This window comes from Physella acuta, unplaced genomic scaffold (genome assembly GCF_028476545.2).
Source record: "Physella acuta isolate Inbredline_101_S28 unplaced genomic scaffold, ASM2847654v3 ptg000329l, whole genome shotgun sequence".
NCBI classification, from domain to species: Eukaryota; Metazoa; Mollusca; class Gastropoda; family Physidae; genus Physella; species Physella acuta.
Window position 1 is genome coordinate 358,984 of NW_026731848.1, and position 21,045 is coordinate 380,028.

Below are 21,045 nucleotides of genomic sequence, written 5' to 3' on the forward strand. Positions count from 1 at the left end.
CTAACTAGAGGCAGACATTTGAATATAAGACAATCTCAACCTAGAGGCAGACATTTGATTGTAAGACCATCTATACCTAAAGGCAGACATTTGATTGTAAGACCATCTATACCTAGAGGCAGACATTTGAATATACGACAATCTCTACCTAGAGGCAGACATTTGATTGTAAGACCATCTATACCTAGAGGCAGACATTTGATTGTAAGACCATCTATACCTAGAGGCAGACATTTGATTGTAAGACCATCTATACCTAGAGGCAGACATTTGAATATAAGACAATCTGTACACAGAGGCAGACATTTGATTGTAAGCCAATCATACCTAGAGGCAGACATTTGATTGTAAGACAATCATACCTAGAGGCAGACATTTGATTGTAAGACAATCATACCTAGAGGCAGACATTTGATTGTAAGACAATCATACCTAGAGGCAGACATTGATTGTAAGACAATCTCTAACTAGAGGCAGAAATTTGAATATAAGACAATCTCTAACTAGAGGCAGACATTTGAATATAAGACAATCTCTACCTAGAGGCAGACATTTGATTGTAAGACCATCTATACCTAAAGGCAGACATTTGATTGTAAGAACATCTATACCTAGAGGCAGACATTTGAATATAAGACAATCTCTACCTAGAGGCAGACATTTGATTGTAAGACCATCTATAACTAGAGGCAGACATTTGATTGTAAGACCATCTATACCTAGAGGCAGACATTTGAATATAAGACAATCTGTACACAGAGGCAGACATTTGATTGTAAGCCAATCATGCCTAGAGGCAGACATTTGATTGTATGACAATCATACCTAGAGGCAGACATGTGATTGTAAGACAATCATACCTAGAGGCAGACATTTGATTGTAAGACAATCATACCTAGAGGCAGACATTTGATTGTAAGACAATCTCTAACTAGAGGCAGACATTTGAATATAAGACAATCTCTAACTAGAGGCAGACATTTGAATATAAGACAATCTCTACCTAGAGGCAGACATTTGATTGTAAGACCATCTATACCTAAAGGCAGACATTTGATTGTAAGACCATCTATACCTAGAGGCAGACATTTGAATATAAGACAATCTCTACCTAGAGGCAGACATTTGATTGTAAGACCATCTATACCTAGAGGCAGACATTTGATTATAAGACCATCTATACCTAGAGGCAGACATTTGATTGTAAGACCATCTATACCTAGAGGCAGACATTTGAATATAAGACAATCTGTACACAGAGGCAGACATTTGATTGTAAGCCAATCATACCTAGAGGCAGACATTTGATTGTAAGACAATCATACCTAGAGGCAGACATTTGATTGTAAGACAATCATACCTAGAGGCAGACATTTGATTGTAAGACAATCATACCTAGAGGCAGACATTTGATTGTAAGACAATCTCTAACTAGAGGCAGACATTTGAATATAAGACAATCACTAACTAGAGGCAGACATTTGATTGTAAGACATTCATACCTAGAGGCAGACATTTGATTGTAAGACAAACATACCTAGAGGCAGACATTTGATTGTAAGACAATCATACCTAGAGGCAGACATTTGATTGTAAGACAATCATACCTAGAGGCAGACATTTGATTGTAAGACAATTTCTAGCTAGAGGCAGACATTTGATTGTAAGACAAACATACCTAGAGGCAGACATTTGATTGTAAGACAAACATACCTAGAGGCAGACATTTGATTGTAAGACAATCATACCTAGAGGCAGACATTTGATTGTAAGACAATCTCTAGCTAGAGACAGACATTTGATTGTAAGACAATTTCTAGCTAGAGGCACACATTTGATTGTAAGACAATCATACCTAGAGGCAGACATTTGATTGTAAGACAATCATACCTAGAGGCAGACATTTGATTGTAAGACCATCTATACCTAGAGGCAGACATTTGAATATAAGACAATCTGTACACAGAGGCAGACATTTGATTGTAAGCCAATCATACCTAGAGGCAGACATTTGATTGTATGACAATCATACCTAGAGGCAGACATGTGATTGTAAGACAATCATACCTAGAGGCAGACATTTGATTGTAAGACAATCATACCTAGAGGCAGACATTTGATTGTAAGACAATCTCTAACTAGAGGCAGACATTTGAATATAAGACAATCTCTAACTAGAGGCAGACATTTGAATATAAGACAATCTCTACCTAGAGGCAGACATTTGATTGTAAGACCATCTATACCTAGAGGCAGACATTTGATTGTAAGACCATCTATACCTAGAGGCAGACATTTGATTGTAAGACCATCTATACCTAGAGGCAGACATTTGAATATAAGACAATCTGTACACAGAGGCAGACATTTGATTGTAAGCCAATCATACCTAGAGGCAGACATTTGATTGTAAGACAATCATACCTAGAGGCAGACATTTGATTGTAAGACAATCATACCTAGAGGCAGACATTTGATTGTAAGACAATCATACCTAGAGGCAGACATTTGATTGTAAGACAATCTCTAACTAGAGGCAGACATTTGAATATAAGACAATCTCTAACTAGAGGCAGACATTTGATTGTAAGACATTCATACCTAGAGGCAGACATTTGATTGTAAGACAAACATACCTAGAGGCAGACATTTGATTGTAAGACAATCATACCTAGAGGCAGACATTTGATTGTAAGACAATCATACCTAGAGGCAGACATTTGATTGTAAGACAATTTCTAGCTAGAGGCAGACATTTGATTGTAAGACAAACATACCTAGAGGCAGACATTTGATTGTAAGACAAACATACCTAGAGGCAGACATTTGATTGTAAGACAATCATACCTAGAGGCAGACATTTGATTGTAAGACAATCTCTAGCTAGAGACAGACATTTGATTGTAAGACAATTTCTAGCTAGAGGCACACATTTGATTGTAAGACAATCATACCTAGAGGCAGACATTTGATTGTAAGACAATCATACCTAGAGGCAGACATTTGATTGTAAGACAATCATACCTAGAGGCAGACATTTGAGGGGAAAAAGAATCATACCTAGAGGCAGACATTTGATTGTAAGACAACCATACATAAAAGCAGACATTTGATTATAAGACAGTCATACCTAGAGGCAGACATTTGATTGTAAGACAATCATACCTAGAGGCAGACATTTGATTGTAAGGCAATCATACATAAAAGAAGACATGTGATTATAAGACAGTCATACCTAGAAGACCATCTCTACCTAGAGGCAGACATTTGATTGTAAGACAATCATACCTAGAGGCAGACATTTGATTGTAAGACAATCTCTAACTAGAGGCAGACATTTGAATATAAGACAATCACTAACTAGAGGCAGACATTTGATTGTAAGACATTCATACCTAGAGGCAGACATTTGATTGTAAGACAAACATACCTAGAGGCAGACATTTGATTGTAAGACAATCATACCTAGAGGCAGACATTTGATTGTAAGACAATCATACCTAGAGGCAGACATTTGATTGTAAGACAATCATACCTAGAGGCAGACATTTGATTGTAAGGCAATCATACATAAAAGAAGACATGTGATTATAAGACAGTCATACCTAGAAGACCATCTCTACCTAGAGGCAGACATTTGATTGTAAGACAATCATACCTAGAGGCATATACTTAGTTGATAATTATTTAAATCTGATGTCTGAAATGTATTATATACTAAGGCGATGGAATTTTCATATTTAAGTTGATATTTTAATGCAACAAAATTTTAATTTAGTTCTACAAACAAAGTGTGAATGCTAATTTAAAATATTTTAAAAATAAATGAACTACCCTTTCTTTTCTCGGTCAAGTAAAAGAACTTATTCCACCTGATCAATAATATTCCGCATAAATTATTGATCATAGACCTACTTGGTTTCTTTTTTTCTGAACTTTATCTTGCATAATTTTTGGTAAACTAGCTGCAACACTACCACCATCCAAGGTAAATTTTAGTTAATTAGCTGAGGCTTACATGTTTGATAATGTGATAGCAATTATTCTCTCTGACCTACACAGCTAACTGGTTTATACAGATATACAAATATACATATAAATTTAATGGCTAGCTGTTTATGTGGCATTGGTCAAGATGAATACATTTTCGTTTTGTCAACCAAAACTCAAATAGTTTTAAAAACATTCACTCGGTAGGAGCAGATTAAAATGTCGCGAGATTTAGAGATAGACGATGGGTTGATATAATCAAAAGCTGGTAAGACAAAGTTTAGAGCGAGATTTAGACAGTTGTCATACAAAGATTGGTACAAGATGTAGACAGTTGTTATACAAAGATTGGAACAAGATGTAGACAGTTGTTATACAAAGATTGGAACAAGATGTAGACAGTTGTTATACAAAGATTGGAACAAGATGTAGACAGATGTCATACATAGATTGGAACAAGATGTAGACGGATGTTAGACAAAGATTGGAACAAGATGTAGACAGTTGTAAGACAAAGTTTAGAGTGAGATGTAGACATTTGTAAGACAAAGTTTAGAGCGAGATGTAGACAGATGTTATACAAAGATTAGAACAAGATGTAGACAGTTGTTGTACCAAGATTAGAACAAGACCTTACTTTGAGTGACCTCTGGTCCCCAGTCTTCTTGTGGTCAGATGTGGAAACTTTTGACGGATGGTCTGCAGTACAGAATACAGAAGACAAAACTTGTGAAAAATCAAAAGAAATTGTAAGGTTACACTCTGTTAGAATTGATGCCGGAAGGTACATGTACATAATATTGTGTCTGAGGATTAGTGTCAGGTAGACTGTGTTTTGGTGCCTAATGTCAGCATGGAGTCTGGAGATTAGTTCAACGTTGATCTACATCAGTTATGGCCCCTTATACACGAGTTATGACCCCTTACCGTTGATCTACACGAATTAGGGCCCCTTACCGTTGATCTACACAAGTTAGGACCCCTTAACTGAATCATAAGTTAGTTTTACAGTACACATCAAACCAATTAAATATCGAACACTTAATATTGCTAGGAACTATTTCATGGTTTGGAATAAATTACGGATTTAAGAAGTGTTTTTATTTTTAGGTATCTTTGTTTCAGTAAAAAAAAACGGACCTGGGAAGAAAGGGATGAAACAAATAATTTAATATGGGAAAAATCGGCCCCACACGCGGGTGCACGGGATGAAAGCAGCCGGCAGATCAAACGGTCACGTGACGTTTATCTGAGTTTGTCGTCTGTTGGACTCAAAACACGGTGTGCCGCCACTGTATGCCGCAGATAGCAGACGTGTGACGTCACGGGGTAAACCGCCTTATCTTAATCCGAGCATTGTGGCGATAGCTGGGACGGTGAGGCTCGGGAACTTTCCCTGGGATAAAATAATGTGCCCTGTAGCACATCGGGGCATTAGTGGGATGTAGTGGGCAGCGGGCATTCAGTAGTAGATAAAACAATGTGCCCTGTAGCACAGCGGGACATTAGTGTGATGTAGTGGGCAGCGGGCATTCAGTAGTAGATAAAACAATATGCCCTGTAGCACATCGGGGCATTAGTGGGATGTAGTTGTGTGGTGGGCATTCAGTAGTAGATAAAACAATGTGCCCTGTGGCACAGCGGGGCATTAGTGTGATGTAGTTGTGTGGTGGGCATTCAGTAGTAGATAAAACAATGTGTCCAGTAGCACAGCGGGGCATTAGTGTGATGTAGTGGGCAGCGGGCATTCAGTAGTAGATAAAACAATATGCCCTGCAGCACAGCGGGACATTAGTGGGATGTAGTTGTGTGGTGGGCAGCGGGCTTTCAGTAGTAGATAAAACAATATGCCCTATAGCACAGCGGGGCATTAGTGGGATGTAGTTGTGTGGTGGGCATTCAGTAGTAGATAAAACAATATGCCCTGTAGCACAGCGGGGCATTAGTGGGATGTAGTTGTGTGGTGGGCATTCAGTAGTAGATAAAACAATGTGTCCAGTAGCACAGCGGGGCATTAGTGTGATGTAGTTGTGTGGTGGGCATTCAGTAGTAGATAAAACAATATGCCCTGTAGCACAGCGGGGCATTAGTGGGATGTAGTTGTGTGGTGGGCAGCGGGCAGCAGGCATTCAGTAGTAGATAAAACAATATGCCCTGTAGCACAGCGGGACATTAGTGGGATGTAGTTGTGTAGTGGGCAGCGGGCATTCAGTAGTAGATAAAACAATATGCCCTGTAGCACAGCGGGACATTAGTGGGATGTAGTTGTGTGGTGGGCATTCAGTAGTAGGCATACGGTAGCATTGGTCCAATAGGACCCCAGCATTGATGTTGACATGGACCAAATTCTTTTGACTTCTTAGAAGTCGCAAATGTTTTTTAAATTTATTAAAACTATTGCTGAAAAAAAAGTAATATTTCAAAAGTCGTTTTTAAATTACAGAGAATTCCAAAGTAGTTCTTGTTTTGTTTTTACAACATTTCAATTAGCATACAGTAAGCCAAAATTTTAATCTGACCTTTTCACCTTTGTAAAAGAAACTATGATTGGATATAATTTAAACAGATCCACCATCATTTATGAGTCATATAAACCTTTTCATTGGATAGGTTCTTTGACTATAAAGCCTAAACACCAATATTCGTTGTACATTTTCAGTCATTTTGTATAATTTATCAATGGCATGACCTAGTAAAGCTTAATTTGTGGTCAGTTGTGATGTGGTTATGAGAAAAATAAAATGTGTTTTTTTTTCTTTTCATTGAAATTTTGTTTTGTTATAGAAGACATTAATACAACACATACGTCTAATCAGTTGATACACCTGCAGACGTGTCATACAAATATTATTTAGCCCAGTATGTCTTATGACGCTGCGCATGATTTTAAGTTAATTAACCTGTACTATAATAGTTTTCCATGTCGATGCTATTAATGAAGGTCAATGAGATATCAATCTTAACGAGTTAATGGTGTTACAATTATTTTTTAATTATATTTTTTTTTCTTTTTGAAACAAAAAAAAATGATTTGAGGGTGGATCGATATAGTTTGAAAAAAAACAACCTTGAAATCCCAATTTAAAATCGTATTTCTGTAGAAAGCTTCAAATACTCGAATTCATTTAAATATAAACAAGTTACCGAGAGAAGTCTGTTAGCACCATCACCAAAGCGAATGTGACAGAATCGACCTTGTCGAAGGTCACAAGCTACCCCTCCCCTCACACCCCCCCCCTCAAACAGCAGTACTGACCTTGCCAAATGTGGCGGCACATGCAGGTTCCAGACGTTCCTTCCTGCAGAAGTCCAGGTAATGTGAGTAGAGGATACACCTGGGCAGGCACACACCCTCACAGATACAGTAGTTCTCATCCAACCTACGACACCAACAGAGATAGGCTTTCAATTAAAGACAGACACACACCCTCACAGATAAAGTAGTTCTCATCCAACCTACGACATCAACACAAATGGCTTTCAAAACAACAGAGATGGCTTACTAAACAACATAGAATGCTTTTAAAGCGACACATCAATTCCTGTCATTAAAAAAGCATCTGATTTTAAAAGGGTCTATAACAAACGCCCGAATGAACATTTGTCTGAGTGCGACAAGTTCATGTGGTGTATTTGGGCAAACGTTCATTCGGGAAAACGGCCTTTAGGCAAACGGCATTTGGACAAGTGTCTTTTTGAAAATTCCCGGTCTGTTTCCCGAAAAGAAACAGTATATATATATATATATATATATATATATATATATATATATATATATATATATATATATATAACAATTTATATATGTACACAGTAATACATCTCTTAATACATTTGCAAATTCACAATAGGTTGGGGGGGGGGGGGGGATATTTGGTTCAGCAATAGCAAAGTTAAGGTGTACATTGAGATGAGTTCAGCTTAGTTCTGATAAAGGGAAGTAACGATCTGCTAAAGGGAGGTAACGAAATGATAAAGGGAGATAAACTATGTTTTATGTATTGAGATAAGGCACGGCAACCACCTGACTTACTGTGGCAGTTCAAGGTTACTTGAGTTTAACAATACGTTTCATATACCTGTGGTCACAATACTTTTCAATAAGTTACTTGAGTTTAACAATACGTGTCATATACCTGTGGTCACAATACTTTTCAATAAGATCTACGTCTGCTCTTAACACTTGAATTAAGGTCTCAGTGTTGTGAAAATATGTTATTTGTTTAACTCAATATTCGCACATCGATACATACAATGTTAGGGTCTAGAAAAGGAAGTGTAACTGTCTAGATGTTTGTTTGTTTGCACCATGAGATTTGTTTTAAATAAAAGAATTTGGTTTCATTGTGCCAAATGTATAACTAATTTCCCTAGCTGAATGTATTTGCAATAATGCTTTAATCTCAAAGCTTGGGTTAGCGCTAATCATTAACCCCGGATATTACAGAGGTGGTGCTACATCGGTGGCTACCACCATCCCCGATATTGCAGACGGTAAGTGCTACCTCAGTAGCTACAACCATCCCCTGATATTAAAGGCTGCTAATCTACAATTCTGGCATTTGTCGCAATCGAGCAAGTGTCTTTTGTGTACTTGTCGTAGACCCCATTGTATTTACGTTACTTCAAAATTGCAAATGGGCGGTGTCTATTTGTTAAACCTTCGTGTAACGGACACCCCGCCCCCCTGCCCTTTAAGCCCACACACACAGATGCACCCCCCCCCCTCACCGCTAAAAGGTGTAAAAGCCGGTAGCATACACACGCCATTAGCTGGCGAACACAAGAGCCATGGAGGGCCAACAAGAGCCATCAGCGGCTCACGTAGGGCCAACAAGAGCCATCAGCAGCTCACGGAGGGCCAACAAGAGCCTAATACATCCTGCATCACGTGACTGGCGATAACAGGAGAGCCCTTGGGCAGTGATCTGACCCTTCAGGAGGGTGCGGCGAGGGGCGGGGTATGGGGGACGGGTGTGTGCTGGCTGCTCCCTCGGACTATGCAATCCCGAACTTGGATTGGATGAAGCCAGATAGTTCTCCAGTGATAATCCATTAATCGTTGGGAGGAAGACTTAGCTAGGTAACCGATAATCCAGTAATCCCATAAGTTGCATGCTTAAAACATGTCTAGACTTAATGGGTTGTTGAAAGGATAGCAGCAATAAGGGCCGACCATAAATGATGTCATCCCGAGGGGGGGGGTAAGCGACTTTGTCTGACCCAGTGACTGTATGGTGTGAGTGCGACAGGGGGAGGGGTGGGTAAATGGGGAAGGGTTATTGCCCCCTCCCCAAAGAGATGCCTGAAAGAAACACTGCTCTCAACCATACAGTAACAATTGCAGTCATTGTAAAAAAAAATAGTAATCGATACACACACAAACAGACTGATCAGATATTTTAAAACATAGACGCCACTCACAGCTTGCTAGAGCATTTAAAAAATGAATGCGACGCCTGCATTTTTTAGGTCAGCTGTAGAAGTTTCTCTAGGCCAACTTTGTATGTTCCCCACTGTGACATTTCTAGTTCAGCTGTAGAAGTTTCTCTAGACCCGCTCCAGAGACCTCGACTTTGTCATTCTGCTCTACTGCAGTTGTTGGTGTGTCCAATACATCAATCAGCCATTAATTATCTCATCGGCACTATCCCTGTCCGTAGCACGCACTAACCACACACTCCCCTCCCTCCCCCCTCCCCAGCGGTTGAACGGCAGCCGGGAAAGTTTTTTATCGGGTACTTTCCTCTTGGTGACACCGGAATTTCGACGCAGCGCCCCATTAGAACTTATCGCAACGGACGAAACGGGTATCGCATTTTTGTTTGTTCGCTTTCGCTTGCGAGATAACATCCGCTAACTTCGTGGCCCAACAGAGAAAGGCTTTCATTACCTGCCTCGTTGGGCCTCTGGGTCAATTCACTCACTTGAATCACTCACTGAAATCACTCACTTGAATCACTCACTGAAATCACTCACTAAAATCACTCACTTGAATCGCTCTCTAAAACTGCTCACTGAAATCGCTCACTGAAATCGCTCACTGAAATCGCTCACTGAAATTGTTCACTTGAATCACTCTCTAAAACTGCTCACTGAAATCGCTCACTGAAATCGTTCACTGAAATCGCTCACTGAAATGGCTCACCGAAATCGCTCACAGAAATCACTCACAGAAATCGCTCACCGAAATTGCTCACTGAAATCGCTCACTGAAATCGTTCACTATAATATGAACAATAAGGGCTATAGCACCTACAATATAATAACACCAGTGATGAAGGTGACAAGAAAACAAACACACACACACACAGAGAGAAACACACAAACTCAAACATACATCGGATGTCACCAGAACTAGTAACGCCACTGTGGACTATGCCATTACATATGTCGAGTGCGCTACGTCTAGTTAGATGAAGGTGGGGAAAATGGCATTACAAATGTTGACCGCTCTAGTTAGATGAAGGTGGGGACAATGGCATTTCAAATGTTGACCGCTCTAGTTAGATGGAGGTGGGGACAATGGCATTACAAATGTTGACCGCTCTAGTTAGATGAAGGTGGGGACAATGGCATTACAAATGTTGACCGCTCTAGTTAGATGAAGGTGGGGACCATGGCATTACAAATGTTGACCGCTCTAGTTAGATGAAGGTGGGGACAATGGCATTTCAAATGTTGACCGCTCTAGTTAGATGAAGGTGGGGACAATGGCATTTCAAATGTTGACCGCTCTAGTTAGATGAAGGTGGGGACAATGGCATTTCAAATGTTGACCGCTCTAGTTAGATGAAGGTGGGGACAATGGCATTACAAATGTTGACCGCTCTAGTTAGATGAAGGTGGGGACAATGGCATTTCAAATGTTGACCGCTCTAGTTAGATGAAGGTGGGGACAATGGCATTACAAATGTTGACCGCTCTAGTTAGATGAAGGTGGGGACAATGGCATTACAAATGTTGACCGCTCTAGTTAGATGAAGGTGGGGACAATGGCATTTCAAATGTTGACCGCTCTAGTTAGATGGAGGTGGGGACAATGGCATTACAAATGTTGACCGCTCTAGTTAGATGAAGGTGGGGACAATGGCATTTCAAATGTTGACCGCTCTAGTTAGATGAAGGTGGGGACAATGGCATTACAAATGTTGACCGCTCTAGTTAGATGAAGGTGGGGACAATGGCATTTCAAATGTTGACCGCTCTAGTTAGATGAAGGTGGGGACAATGGCATTACAAATGTTGACCGCTCTAGTTAGATGAAGGTGGGGACAATGGCATTACAAATGTTGACCGCTCTAGTTAGATGAAGGTGGGGACAATGGCATTTCAAATGTTGACCGCTCTAGTTAGATGAAGGTGGGGACAATGGCATTACAAATGTTGACCGCTCTAGTTAGATGAAGGTGGGGACAATGGCATTTCAAATGTTGACCGCTCTAGTTAGATGAAGGTGGGGACAATGGCATTACAAATGTTGACCGCTCTAGTTAGATGAAGGTGGGGACAATGGCATTTCAAATGTTGACCGCTCTAGTTAGATGAAGGTGGGGACAATGGCATTACAAATGTTGACCGCTCTAGTTAGATGAAGGTGGGGACAATGGCATTACAAATGTTGACCGCTCTAGTTAGATGAAGGTGGGGACAATGGCATTTCAAATGTTGACCGCTCTAGTTAGATGAAGGTGGGGACAATGGCATTTCAAATGTTGACCGCTCTAGTTAGATGAAGGTGGGGACAATGGCATTTCAAATGTTGACCGCTCTAGTTAGATGAAGGTGGGGACAATGGCATTACAAATGTTGACCGCTCTAGTTAGATGAAGGTGGGGACAATGGCATTTCAAATGTTGACCGCTCTAGTTAGATGAAGGTGGGGACAATGGCATTTCAAATGTTGACCGCTCTAGTTAGATGAAGATAAGAACTGACCACTGCAAGGTGAGGTGGGTTTGTTTTTTCTTGTCCTTCATCACTTGAGCCACTGTCTTCTTGGCGAGCAGCTGGTCAGCAGACGTCGCCTCCTTGCTGTCCGGTCCCTCATGGCTGTCCTCCTCCCCAGGCTCGTCGTCCTCATCGACCAGGGCAGCCAGAGGTTTCGTTCCTGGGTCTGGAAGTAAAGCAAGTGTTAAGTGCTGTACCAGCTCTGTCATATACCTGATTCAACGTTTACCATTAGGTGAAAGTATAGTACTCTAATGCTTAATATAAGATTGGAGGTATAGTTTCAGTCGACTCGCTATACATAGACTAGATCCACCAAATCTTCCCCCTCCCCGCCCATGCTCATCCCCCAACCCCTTTTCTTTATACCGACCCACGCCTCCACCCACATCTACCAACACCACCCTTTACACACAAATCGCCACATCATCCCCAAATACGGTATAATAGGATAAGGGAGCCGGACACTTGCCCGAATGGACACTTGCCCGAATGCGACAAATGCCCGAATGGACACTTGCCCAAATGGACACTTGCCCGAATGGACACTTGCCCGAAAGCGACACTTGCCCGAATGCGACAAATGCCCAATGGACACTTGCCCGAATGCGACAAATGCCCGAACGGACACTTGCCCGAATGCGACAAATGCCCGAATGGACACTTGCCCGAATGCGACAAATGCCCAATAGACACTTTCCCGAATGCAACAAATGCCCGAATCGACACGTGCCCGAATGCGACAAATGCCCAATAGACACTTTCCCGAATGCAACAAATGTCCGAATCGACACGTGCCCGAATGCGACAAATGCCCAATGGACACTTGCCCGAATGCAACAAATGCCCGAATGGACACTTGCCCGAACGCGACAAATGCCGGAATGGACACTTGCCCGAATGCGACAAATGCCCGAATGGACACTTGCCCGAATGCGACAAATTCCCGAATGGACACTTGCCCAAATGCGACAAATGCCCGATTGGATTGTCTTTCAATATAGGAACGTTCCGCTACTTATTTACTGTAGAGAAAAGAGCGGGTCGCTCATACAATTTTATCAAGGGCATTCAGTTGCAACTGAATATTAAAACGATCAGCTTTAGCAGTATTTGAGTTTTATGGTATTTATATAAGATGAGAAAATATAGTATTTATCGGTACTTTATTTAAATAAAAATGTTTGTAGGCCTATTTATATTTAGAGTTGTGCCTACCAATTTCTAGACGTTTGTATTACATAATGAATCAATAATACTACCCACTCTTTGCTTGAAAGTCAAATGAATCGTAGTGCGTTGTTATATTTAATGAAAATCATTTTAATTTTCTTCTTTTCTTTGCTTATAGATAAACTTGTTATATTTAATCTTGTGATTTTTTTGCGCTGTACACTACTTATCAATATTTGTATTCCAAAATGGAGGCGGCTAAGTTTGACAATTATTATTGTTGACGTGGATTTTAAAAACCTTGATTTTTTTTTTATATAGATGTCACTATCAAAGCGGCCTTCAAAAATATAAATATAAAAACTTAAACCTGAAAATAATTCATTAAATTTTTTTTAAAGAATCAATGTAATAATTTTCAAATCCAGAGAACTTGAAATTTTTTTTTTAGTTTAAAGCTACATTTCTATTTATTTTATCAAGTCTGTTATAACCGGATGTTTCACTTTCGTAATACAAACACTGACTAGCTGTACAGGGACTCCGTGATCGATATTCTGAAAACCCCACTCAGTAGTAGATCTAATATGTACTCAAAACTTTGCCGATAAAATTTGAAAATATATAAATTAAAATAAAAAAAAACGCATGACACAGTTTTGCCATTTTTGTTGACATTTCCTGTGATAAAATGTAAACAACCAAATTGTTTTTTTCCTTTTAAAAATTGTGTTTAGTTACCGAAACCAATAAAACCTAAAAAATACATCCTATCTTAAGTAAAGTCCTTCAAAAGTTAAACAGTCGGGTGTTTTTAAACTATAGTTATTTTAATTACAACGCACCACATTATAAACATTTAAAGTTTACGAGTTTATACCCAGCGGTCTCAATTTTAAAATAGTTGTTGTGACGTTTGTATTGAGGTTGTATTTAAATTAAAATAACACTTTAGTGGACATGGTCATTATATATCCCATCAATTCAAACAAATTAAAAACACATGATAGTTATGTTTTTTAAAGTTACAAACTGTTCCGGCACTTGTTCGATTATTGATTATTTCTGTCAATTATTGTTGATATGTTATTGATTACAAATGAATCGTACAAAACTGACTGAAAAAATATGAAGGAAATTTTTAAAATCTCTCATTTTTGGACCTATTTAGTCAAAATTTGTAGATTTTTTTTTGTTCTAAAGTTTCTAATTAATTTTTTTAATGAATAATTTTTTATTTATTTAAGCTTTAATTGTTTTTATTGTCTTTAGTTAGAAAATTGAATTTTTCGACATGACAACAACAATAAAACGAAACAACAGTCAACATTTGTGTCAACATTTTGTATTAAGATTAATGCAAATTATTTAAGATTTTTACCAAAGTTAAGAGGTCGATTAGAATAAATCATTAGAGTTGGCGACCTCTTTAATATTTTTTTCAAGCGTGTAAAAAAAAAAAAAAATCGTACGCGCCCAGTAATGGCATAAACCAAAAAAGTTAAAATAAAAAAAAAAAAATGTCTAAAACTGTATCAACTTCACCATGACGTAAGTTTGTGTAGACCTAAACACTGAAGCCACAGGTCACATTTCTAGCGCAATTTTTCTACACACTATGTGTACCTGCTTATGATGGATTTATCTGACCTGTAGATATGTGTGTAGGATTCACTATTTGTATACTAGTTACATTCAATATTTGGTTAAAAATGTCAATTAAACGTTTTAATGCCGTTCCCAGGATCCCTACGTGTTAAAAATGTCAATAAAATAACGTTTTTTTTAGATCCCTGCCGTTCCCAACATATCTACTGGTTAAAAATGTAACGGTTTATTATCCGTAATATTTTTATTGCAAAAAATATATTGAAATATTCAATAACGTATCGAAATTATTAAGCACGGCGTATATTTTTGCATAATAACTATTTTCTAACGTTGAAATATAGTGACCGATGGCTCTATTTTGCTTGATATTCTCGAAATATTCTAATGTTCTACAGACATAAGTCTAAAACGTTCTTTAAAATCGTGACAGTTTTTAGACCAAAATTTAAACTTTTTAGACCTGACGACGTTCTTTTGATGGAACATATTCAGGGGAATATCAAATTTTGTTTTTGTCGTGTAGGGAATTATTGTTACTATTTCATTTAACAAACAAAAATTACCAAACATGTTTTTACGCCAGAATTTGTGTTGATGTTAATGTAAAGCTCAATGTAGGAGGAAAATGTGAGTGAGGTGGGGAATTGGGGCATTAGGGCACATTTTATGGGTGACCTTACACAAATGGGAGTGAGGTGGGGCATTGGGGCATTAGGGCACCACATTTTATGGGTGACCTTACACAAATGGGAGTGAGGTGGGCAATTGGGGCATTAGGGCACATTTTATGGGTGACCTTACACCATGCTTATATATGTCAATATTCCCTCGCCCTAATTGTTGGACTCGGATTGGCCATGTCAAACCAAATACCGACTTCCAGGAAGTGTGAGCGATCTAGTTTTGTTATATTAAGCATACAATCTTGAGATAATCGGCTGACGGTCATTCAAAGCATGGCGGCCATTCAGAGAAATGCTAGGTTAATGCTCCCAGTTTCGAAGAAAATTAACTTAAAATTATCTTATGTTGTTTTAATGTTTGCAGACGTAGATTAAAATTAATGTGTAGTTTCTATCTACAAATAAACAGACAGCTTTTTTCTACGTCAGCCGTCTAAACTAGCATAAGTCTAAAACGGCGCCAACCGACTTGGTAGGAAACAATTAGGGTTTGAGATTATCGAAATTGTTGCACCTTTAGGTCACGGCCGAGTGGCTAGCCAGACCTTTTGTCGCGACACAGCTGACGTGGCTCCCTATCTTGATCCGACAGTTTAGCTGGAGCTTAAGCTGCTCTCAAGTTTAGCTCAAGTAAGCTCGATGACCCCTGTGAACACGATTAGGGGTGGGGGGTCAAGTTAGTACACTGCTTACACTTTTAATTTCGGAATAAAGGCGCCTTCAAATTTTTTTTATAGCAGACGTCGCTCTGTTGTATGTAGAGGTTATTTGATATGAGGAAACACATTTACAAAGTTTAATTATACACGTTTACAAATAAAAATAAATTTGATTGCGCGAAACAGATAAAATAAAAGTAATTAGACTGAAGGCTGAATGGACCCAACCAAGATTATTCACGAAATTATTTGAACGGCTCTTCAAATATTAAAAAAAATCATGACGATACTATTTAAAAAACTAGGCATGCTGCCCAGCTTCGCTTAGGCTTTCGAAAACATTGAGAATTTGAATGCTTAATTAATTCGCCCGAGGGTCGGTCTATGCCCTCAGGAGTTATGAAGAGGTTTCTCCGTGGACATTTTTTTTCGATTTATAGCTCATAAAAGGCGCCGGTCAGTCGAGGTCAGTTTTGACCCCCTCATCGTAGTCTTTTCGGCCAACCGGCCCCCGTGTTCTCTCGCCCCAAGGCAAGATCCTGCCAAATTTGAAGCGCCTGCGGCGCCGGGAAGTGCCCTATTGGGCACCCGACAACTTTGCTTTATATATTATAGAGATTAGCGAATTGCATAGATAAACAAAGATTTCATTAAAGTAATTAGGGCCTGAAATACTTTAGTATAGAAATGTATATTTTGAATAGATTATAGATCTAGGTAGGGTCTACATCTGTGTAAGTCTAGTTTTTCCGTAGATCTAGATAATCTAGATCTAGATCTAGAATATCTAGATCTAGAATATCTAGATTTAGAATCCTAATAGAATTTTTTTTTTAAGTTTAGCCCGAGCAAAATTGTATTGTATATATTTTATAGCGTACGTAGATCTAAATAATATTTGAATGAATAGTTCATTTCTTTTTATTCTAAACTCGGAAGATGACGTCATCAGTTTCGTGCTCTTTTTTTAGCGTAAACAATAAGCGACGTCATTGTTAAATGCGTTCTTGTCCCAAGTTTAAACACTTTTCCGGTTGCATAATTTAAATTGTTTTTCTACATTCGAATACGCCTTTATTTTAATTTTTCTTCTTTAAATAAAATTGTGGTTATACATTTAAAACATCTAACATATTATTTTCAACAAAAGTCCGAATAAAGGTATTCATATATCGCTGAAGATTCTGATGTGATGTCCGGCGAAAATATTTTGCGGACAGAGAGAGAGAAGAGCGCACATGGCCTTTTATATATTAGGATGGTTATAAAAATCTGACTTTCTGATTTTTGTCGGACTTAACTAAAGATTGAATGTATTTTGTGTTTTTAGTATTTTCGGAAACTAAATACAATTTTTAAAAAGCCAAAAACAATTTGTTTACATTTTTCACAGAAATTGAAAATGAAAATGCAGAACCAGGTCGGGTGGTTTAAATTTTTTAATTCTACCGGCAAAGTTTTTAGTACAAATTACTACACGTCTGTGATTTAGGCTTGATGAAAATAATTAGAAATGTTGCCTTAAACTCAAAATATTATTTTCAGTGTTTTATAACATTTGTTTTAAAAATATTATATTTCTGAATTGTTTTCAGGCTTAATTTTAAATGCTTTTATTTATTGTCGCTTTACTTGCAAAATCTAAATAAAACACGATTTTTATCCATGTCAACAATAAGATGGAAGGATTCTCGTCAACTCGGTCATTCAATTCCTTGCATATCTTTACACGGAATGTATCATTTTATATAGATCTATTACACATTTCGGGTACATTTTAGCGGAATGTCTAAATGTTTTTTTTTCTGGAATTTAATTATAACATTTTAATTTTCCAATAATAAAGACACTAATGTTATACACAAACTAGTGGTCACTGGAAGCGAATTGATAAACACTCTTTACAAGTTTTATTTTTATAAAAATTGTGTAATTTTTTTTCTAGGGACCGTAATTTCTTAATGATGTAATTGTAATCCACGAATTTAATGAGAGAAAACATTTTCTTAATTTTCCAGCTATGTCCTGCATTTTTATACGTATTTCCAGCACATTTAACCGGCTATCTCCAGTACGTTTAACCATCTATGTCTGTCAGGTTTGATCGGCTAAGTTTGTCATGCTATAGCCGGCTAAGTCTGTCAGTTTTGACCGGCTATGTCTGTCGTGTTTAGCCGGCCATGTCTGTCGTGTTTAGCCGGCTATATCTGTCGTGTTTAGCCGGTTAACTCTCACCTTGCTTTAGTATAGGGTCCTGCTGTCCTAGCTCCATCAGATGACCTTCACCTTCACAGTTCTGTTGGTCAACAGAGGACATCATCGTGGGGGTCATGTTGACACACGGGCACCGGACACATCACAGTTAGTCACATGACACAATACACATCAGTTAATTAACTCCTGGACACGTCTGTTAATTAATTCCATAACAAATCCGTTGATTAACTCCAGATCACATAACAGTTAATTAACTCAAGTACACATTAGTTAATTAACTCCAGGACACATCAGTTAATTAAATCCAGGACACATCAATTAATTAACTCCAGTAAACATCAGTTAATTAAATCCAGGACACATCAGTTAATTAACTCCAGTACACATCAGTTAATTAACTCTAGGAAACATCAGTTAATTAAATCCAGAACACATCAGTTAATTAAATCCAGGACACATCAGTTAATTAACTCCAGGACACATCAGTTAATTAACTCCAGGACACATCCTTTAATCAATTCCTTAACAAATCCGTTAATTAACTCCAGATTACATAACAGTTAATTAACTCCATGCTCAAGAAAATCACATCCTTCTAGAGGCTGTTCTATCACAGCTCTCTACCGAAATATGACAACTGTCCACTCCACACTAAACCACAGAAACGTGACAACTGTCCACTCTACACTAAACCACAGAAATGTCAAGTCGCTGCTTCTTGAAATATTTGCTTTTTAAAATGTTTTACCAAAAGTTTATATACAATTTGTTTACTTATATATCTGATCTCAGTAGTTTCTGAGTAGTAAACAATCGACTCTAGATCATCATCTAGAGAAAACTAAATTCTTAATTCAAGCATTTCAAATAGGAACAAGAAAACGGAAAATAAATTATCGCTGTGATTCTTACTTCACTGATATTTTGTTTGTTTATTAAAAAAGTAATTTAAATTATAAGCAAAAATGTATCATTTAATTATATATGATAGTTGAAACTGCCGAAAATTTTAATTATTTAAATTAATTCGACAATGAATATACGAGGCTTAGTTTCACAGCCCGTGTGTAGTTTCAAGACATTTTTTTTTAAACTTGATAATTAAAAAAAAAGTAGAATAATTTGAATTCTTTAAAAAGTTAGACGTAATTCCAGTTTAGAATTTGTAAATTATGTGCATTGAATTTCAAAGATATGTGAAACCGACTGAAGCCTAAGTATTTTAGAATACTACAGATGTTTTGTGGCAAAGTGCATTTTCAAGAGTCAATTATTTCTTTTCATGATACAATTTTACGTCGAATAGTACTGCGACTTAGTAATCATCACTGTCAAAATATGATTTCGTTTTTCGCTCGCCTAACAAGATTCCAACTTAAATTTTATATTTTTGTTTTTAATACATGTCTAGGTGAGCACTACAAATTAGATATTTTTAAAACACTTAAATCCACGAGAATGTCTACACACAAGCGAAAGTCCGACACACATGTGTGACTGATGTCAACACACACACACACACTGGCCTAGACATTCCATTTCTCTAGGGAGGTTGTCAAGTCGGCCCTGAGCGTCGACTTCAGCGCGGCATTCCGTCTGTTGTGATAAGTGCTACAGTATCAAGACTGCAACACGTCATGTGGCAGTCATACACAATGCTACAGTATCATACTCAGTGCTACAGTATCATACTCAGTGCTACAGTATCACAGTCATGCACAGTGCTACAGTATCAAGACTGCAACACGTCATGTGGCAGTCATACACAATGCTACAGTATCATACTCAGTGCTACAGTATCACAGTGATGCACAGTGCTACAGTATCAAGACTGCAACACTTCATGTGGCAGTGATACACAATGCTACAGTATCACACTCAGTGCTACAATATCACAGTGATGCACAGTGCTACAGTATCACAGTGATACACAGTGTTACAGTATCACAGTGCTACAGTATCACCGTGATGTACAGTGCTACAGTATCATACTCAGTGCTACAGTATCACAGTGATGCACAGTGCTACAGTATCACAGTGATGCACAGTGCTACAGTATCACAGTGATACACAGTGATACAATACATTATGGGCATATAATCCAAACCATTTTCTTCGGTAAACACGCAACACATTTCATTATATATAGGAATTACTTTTCTTTTCAATTACAGTTTAGCAGACGATTTGACCGTTACTTTACATTTCTCACATATTTGCTATGGTCTAGCTCGGACTCCGAATCGCTCCGCAATTTTATCTCATCGGCTGTTGTGATTTCAATTTACTAAGCAATCAGAAGTCATTTTTTTTTAAACTTTTAAAATTGTGTATGAAAAAATCTGGCATTTATGAGGAGGGTTAAGGATCTTAACTAAAGTTTCGCCAATGAGTACCTTTTCAAAAACAGTTTGCGTCTTTATTACAAATTTTACTTTATTAAAAAAAAATTTTTCTTTGTGAAATTAATTGAGTATAGTAAACGGCTATATAAACAGTGTTTTTCAGTAAAATTTTTTTATTGCTTTCAATTTTGGAGACCGTGCAGTATTTCAAAACAATCCTTCGCAGTGGGATTTTTATTCTTGCGATCACGGAACAATCTTTTACACGCTTACAATTTACACTTACACACGATTACACTTTATTACTCTCATGTGTTTAGCTTGTTTTTGTAAATCTGATTTATTTATTTCTTGCCAATCTATTTATTTATTTTTGTAAATCTTTATATATTTATTTTTTGAAAATCTTATTTATTT

General features: G+C 37.9%; 1 protein-coding gene across 1 annotated transcript in view; it reads right to left on the reverse strand.

Moving 5' to 3' along the window:
- The window catches only part of LOC131940768 (DNA-binding protein RFX6), a 32,639-nt gene extending 14,202 nt beyond the window's left edge, over positions 1–18,437 (reverse strand). The window contains exons 1-4 of the mRNA XM_059299561.1: positions 18,302–18,437; positions 11,929–12,106; positions 7,247–7,370; positions 4,628–4,689 (exon numbers count right to left, since the gene is read on the reverse strand). Of these exons, the coding sequence (XP_059155544.1) occupies positions 4,628–4,689; positions 7,247–7,370; positions 11,929–12,106; positions 18,302–18,398 (461 nt within the window). The 5' untranslated portion in view covers positions 18,399–18,437. The remainder of the gene's footprint in view (positions 1–4,627; positions 4,690–7,246; positions 7,371–11,928; positions 12,107–18,301) is intronic.
- Positions 18,438–21,045: the final 2,608 nt, after the last annotated feature.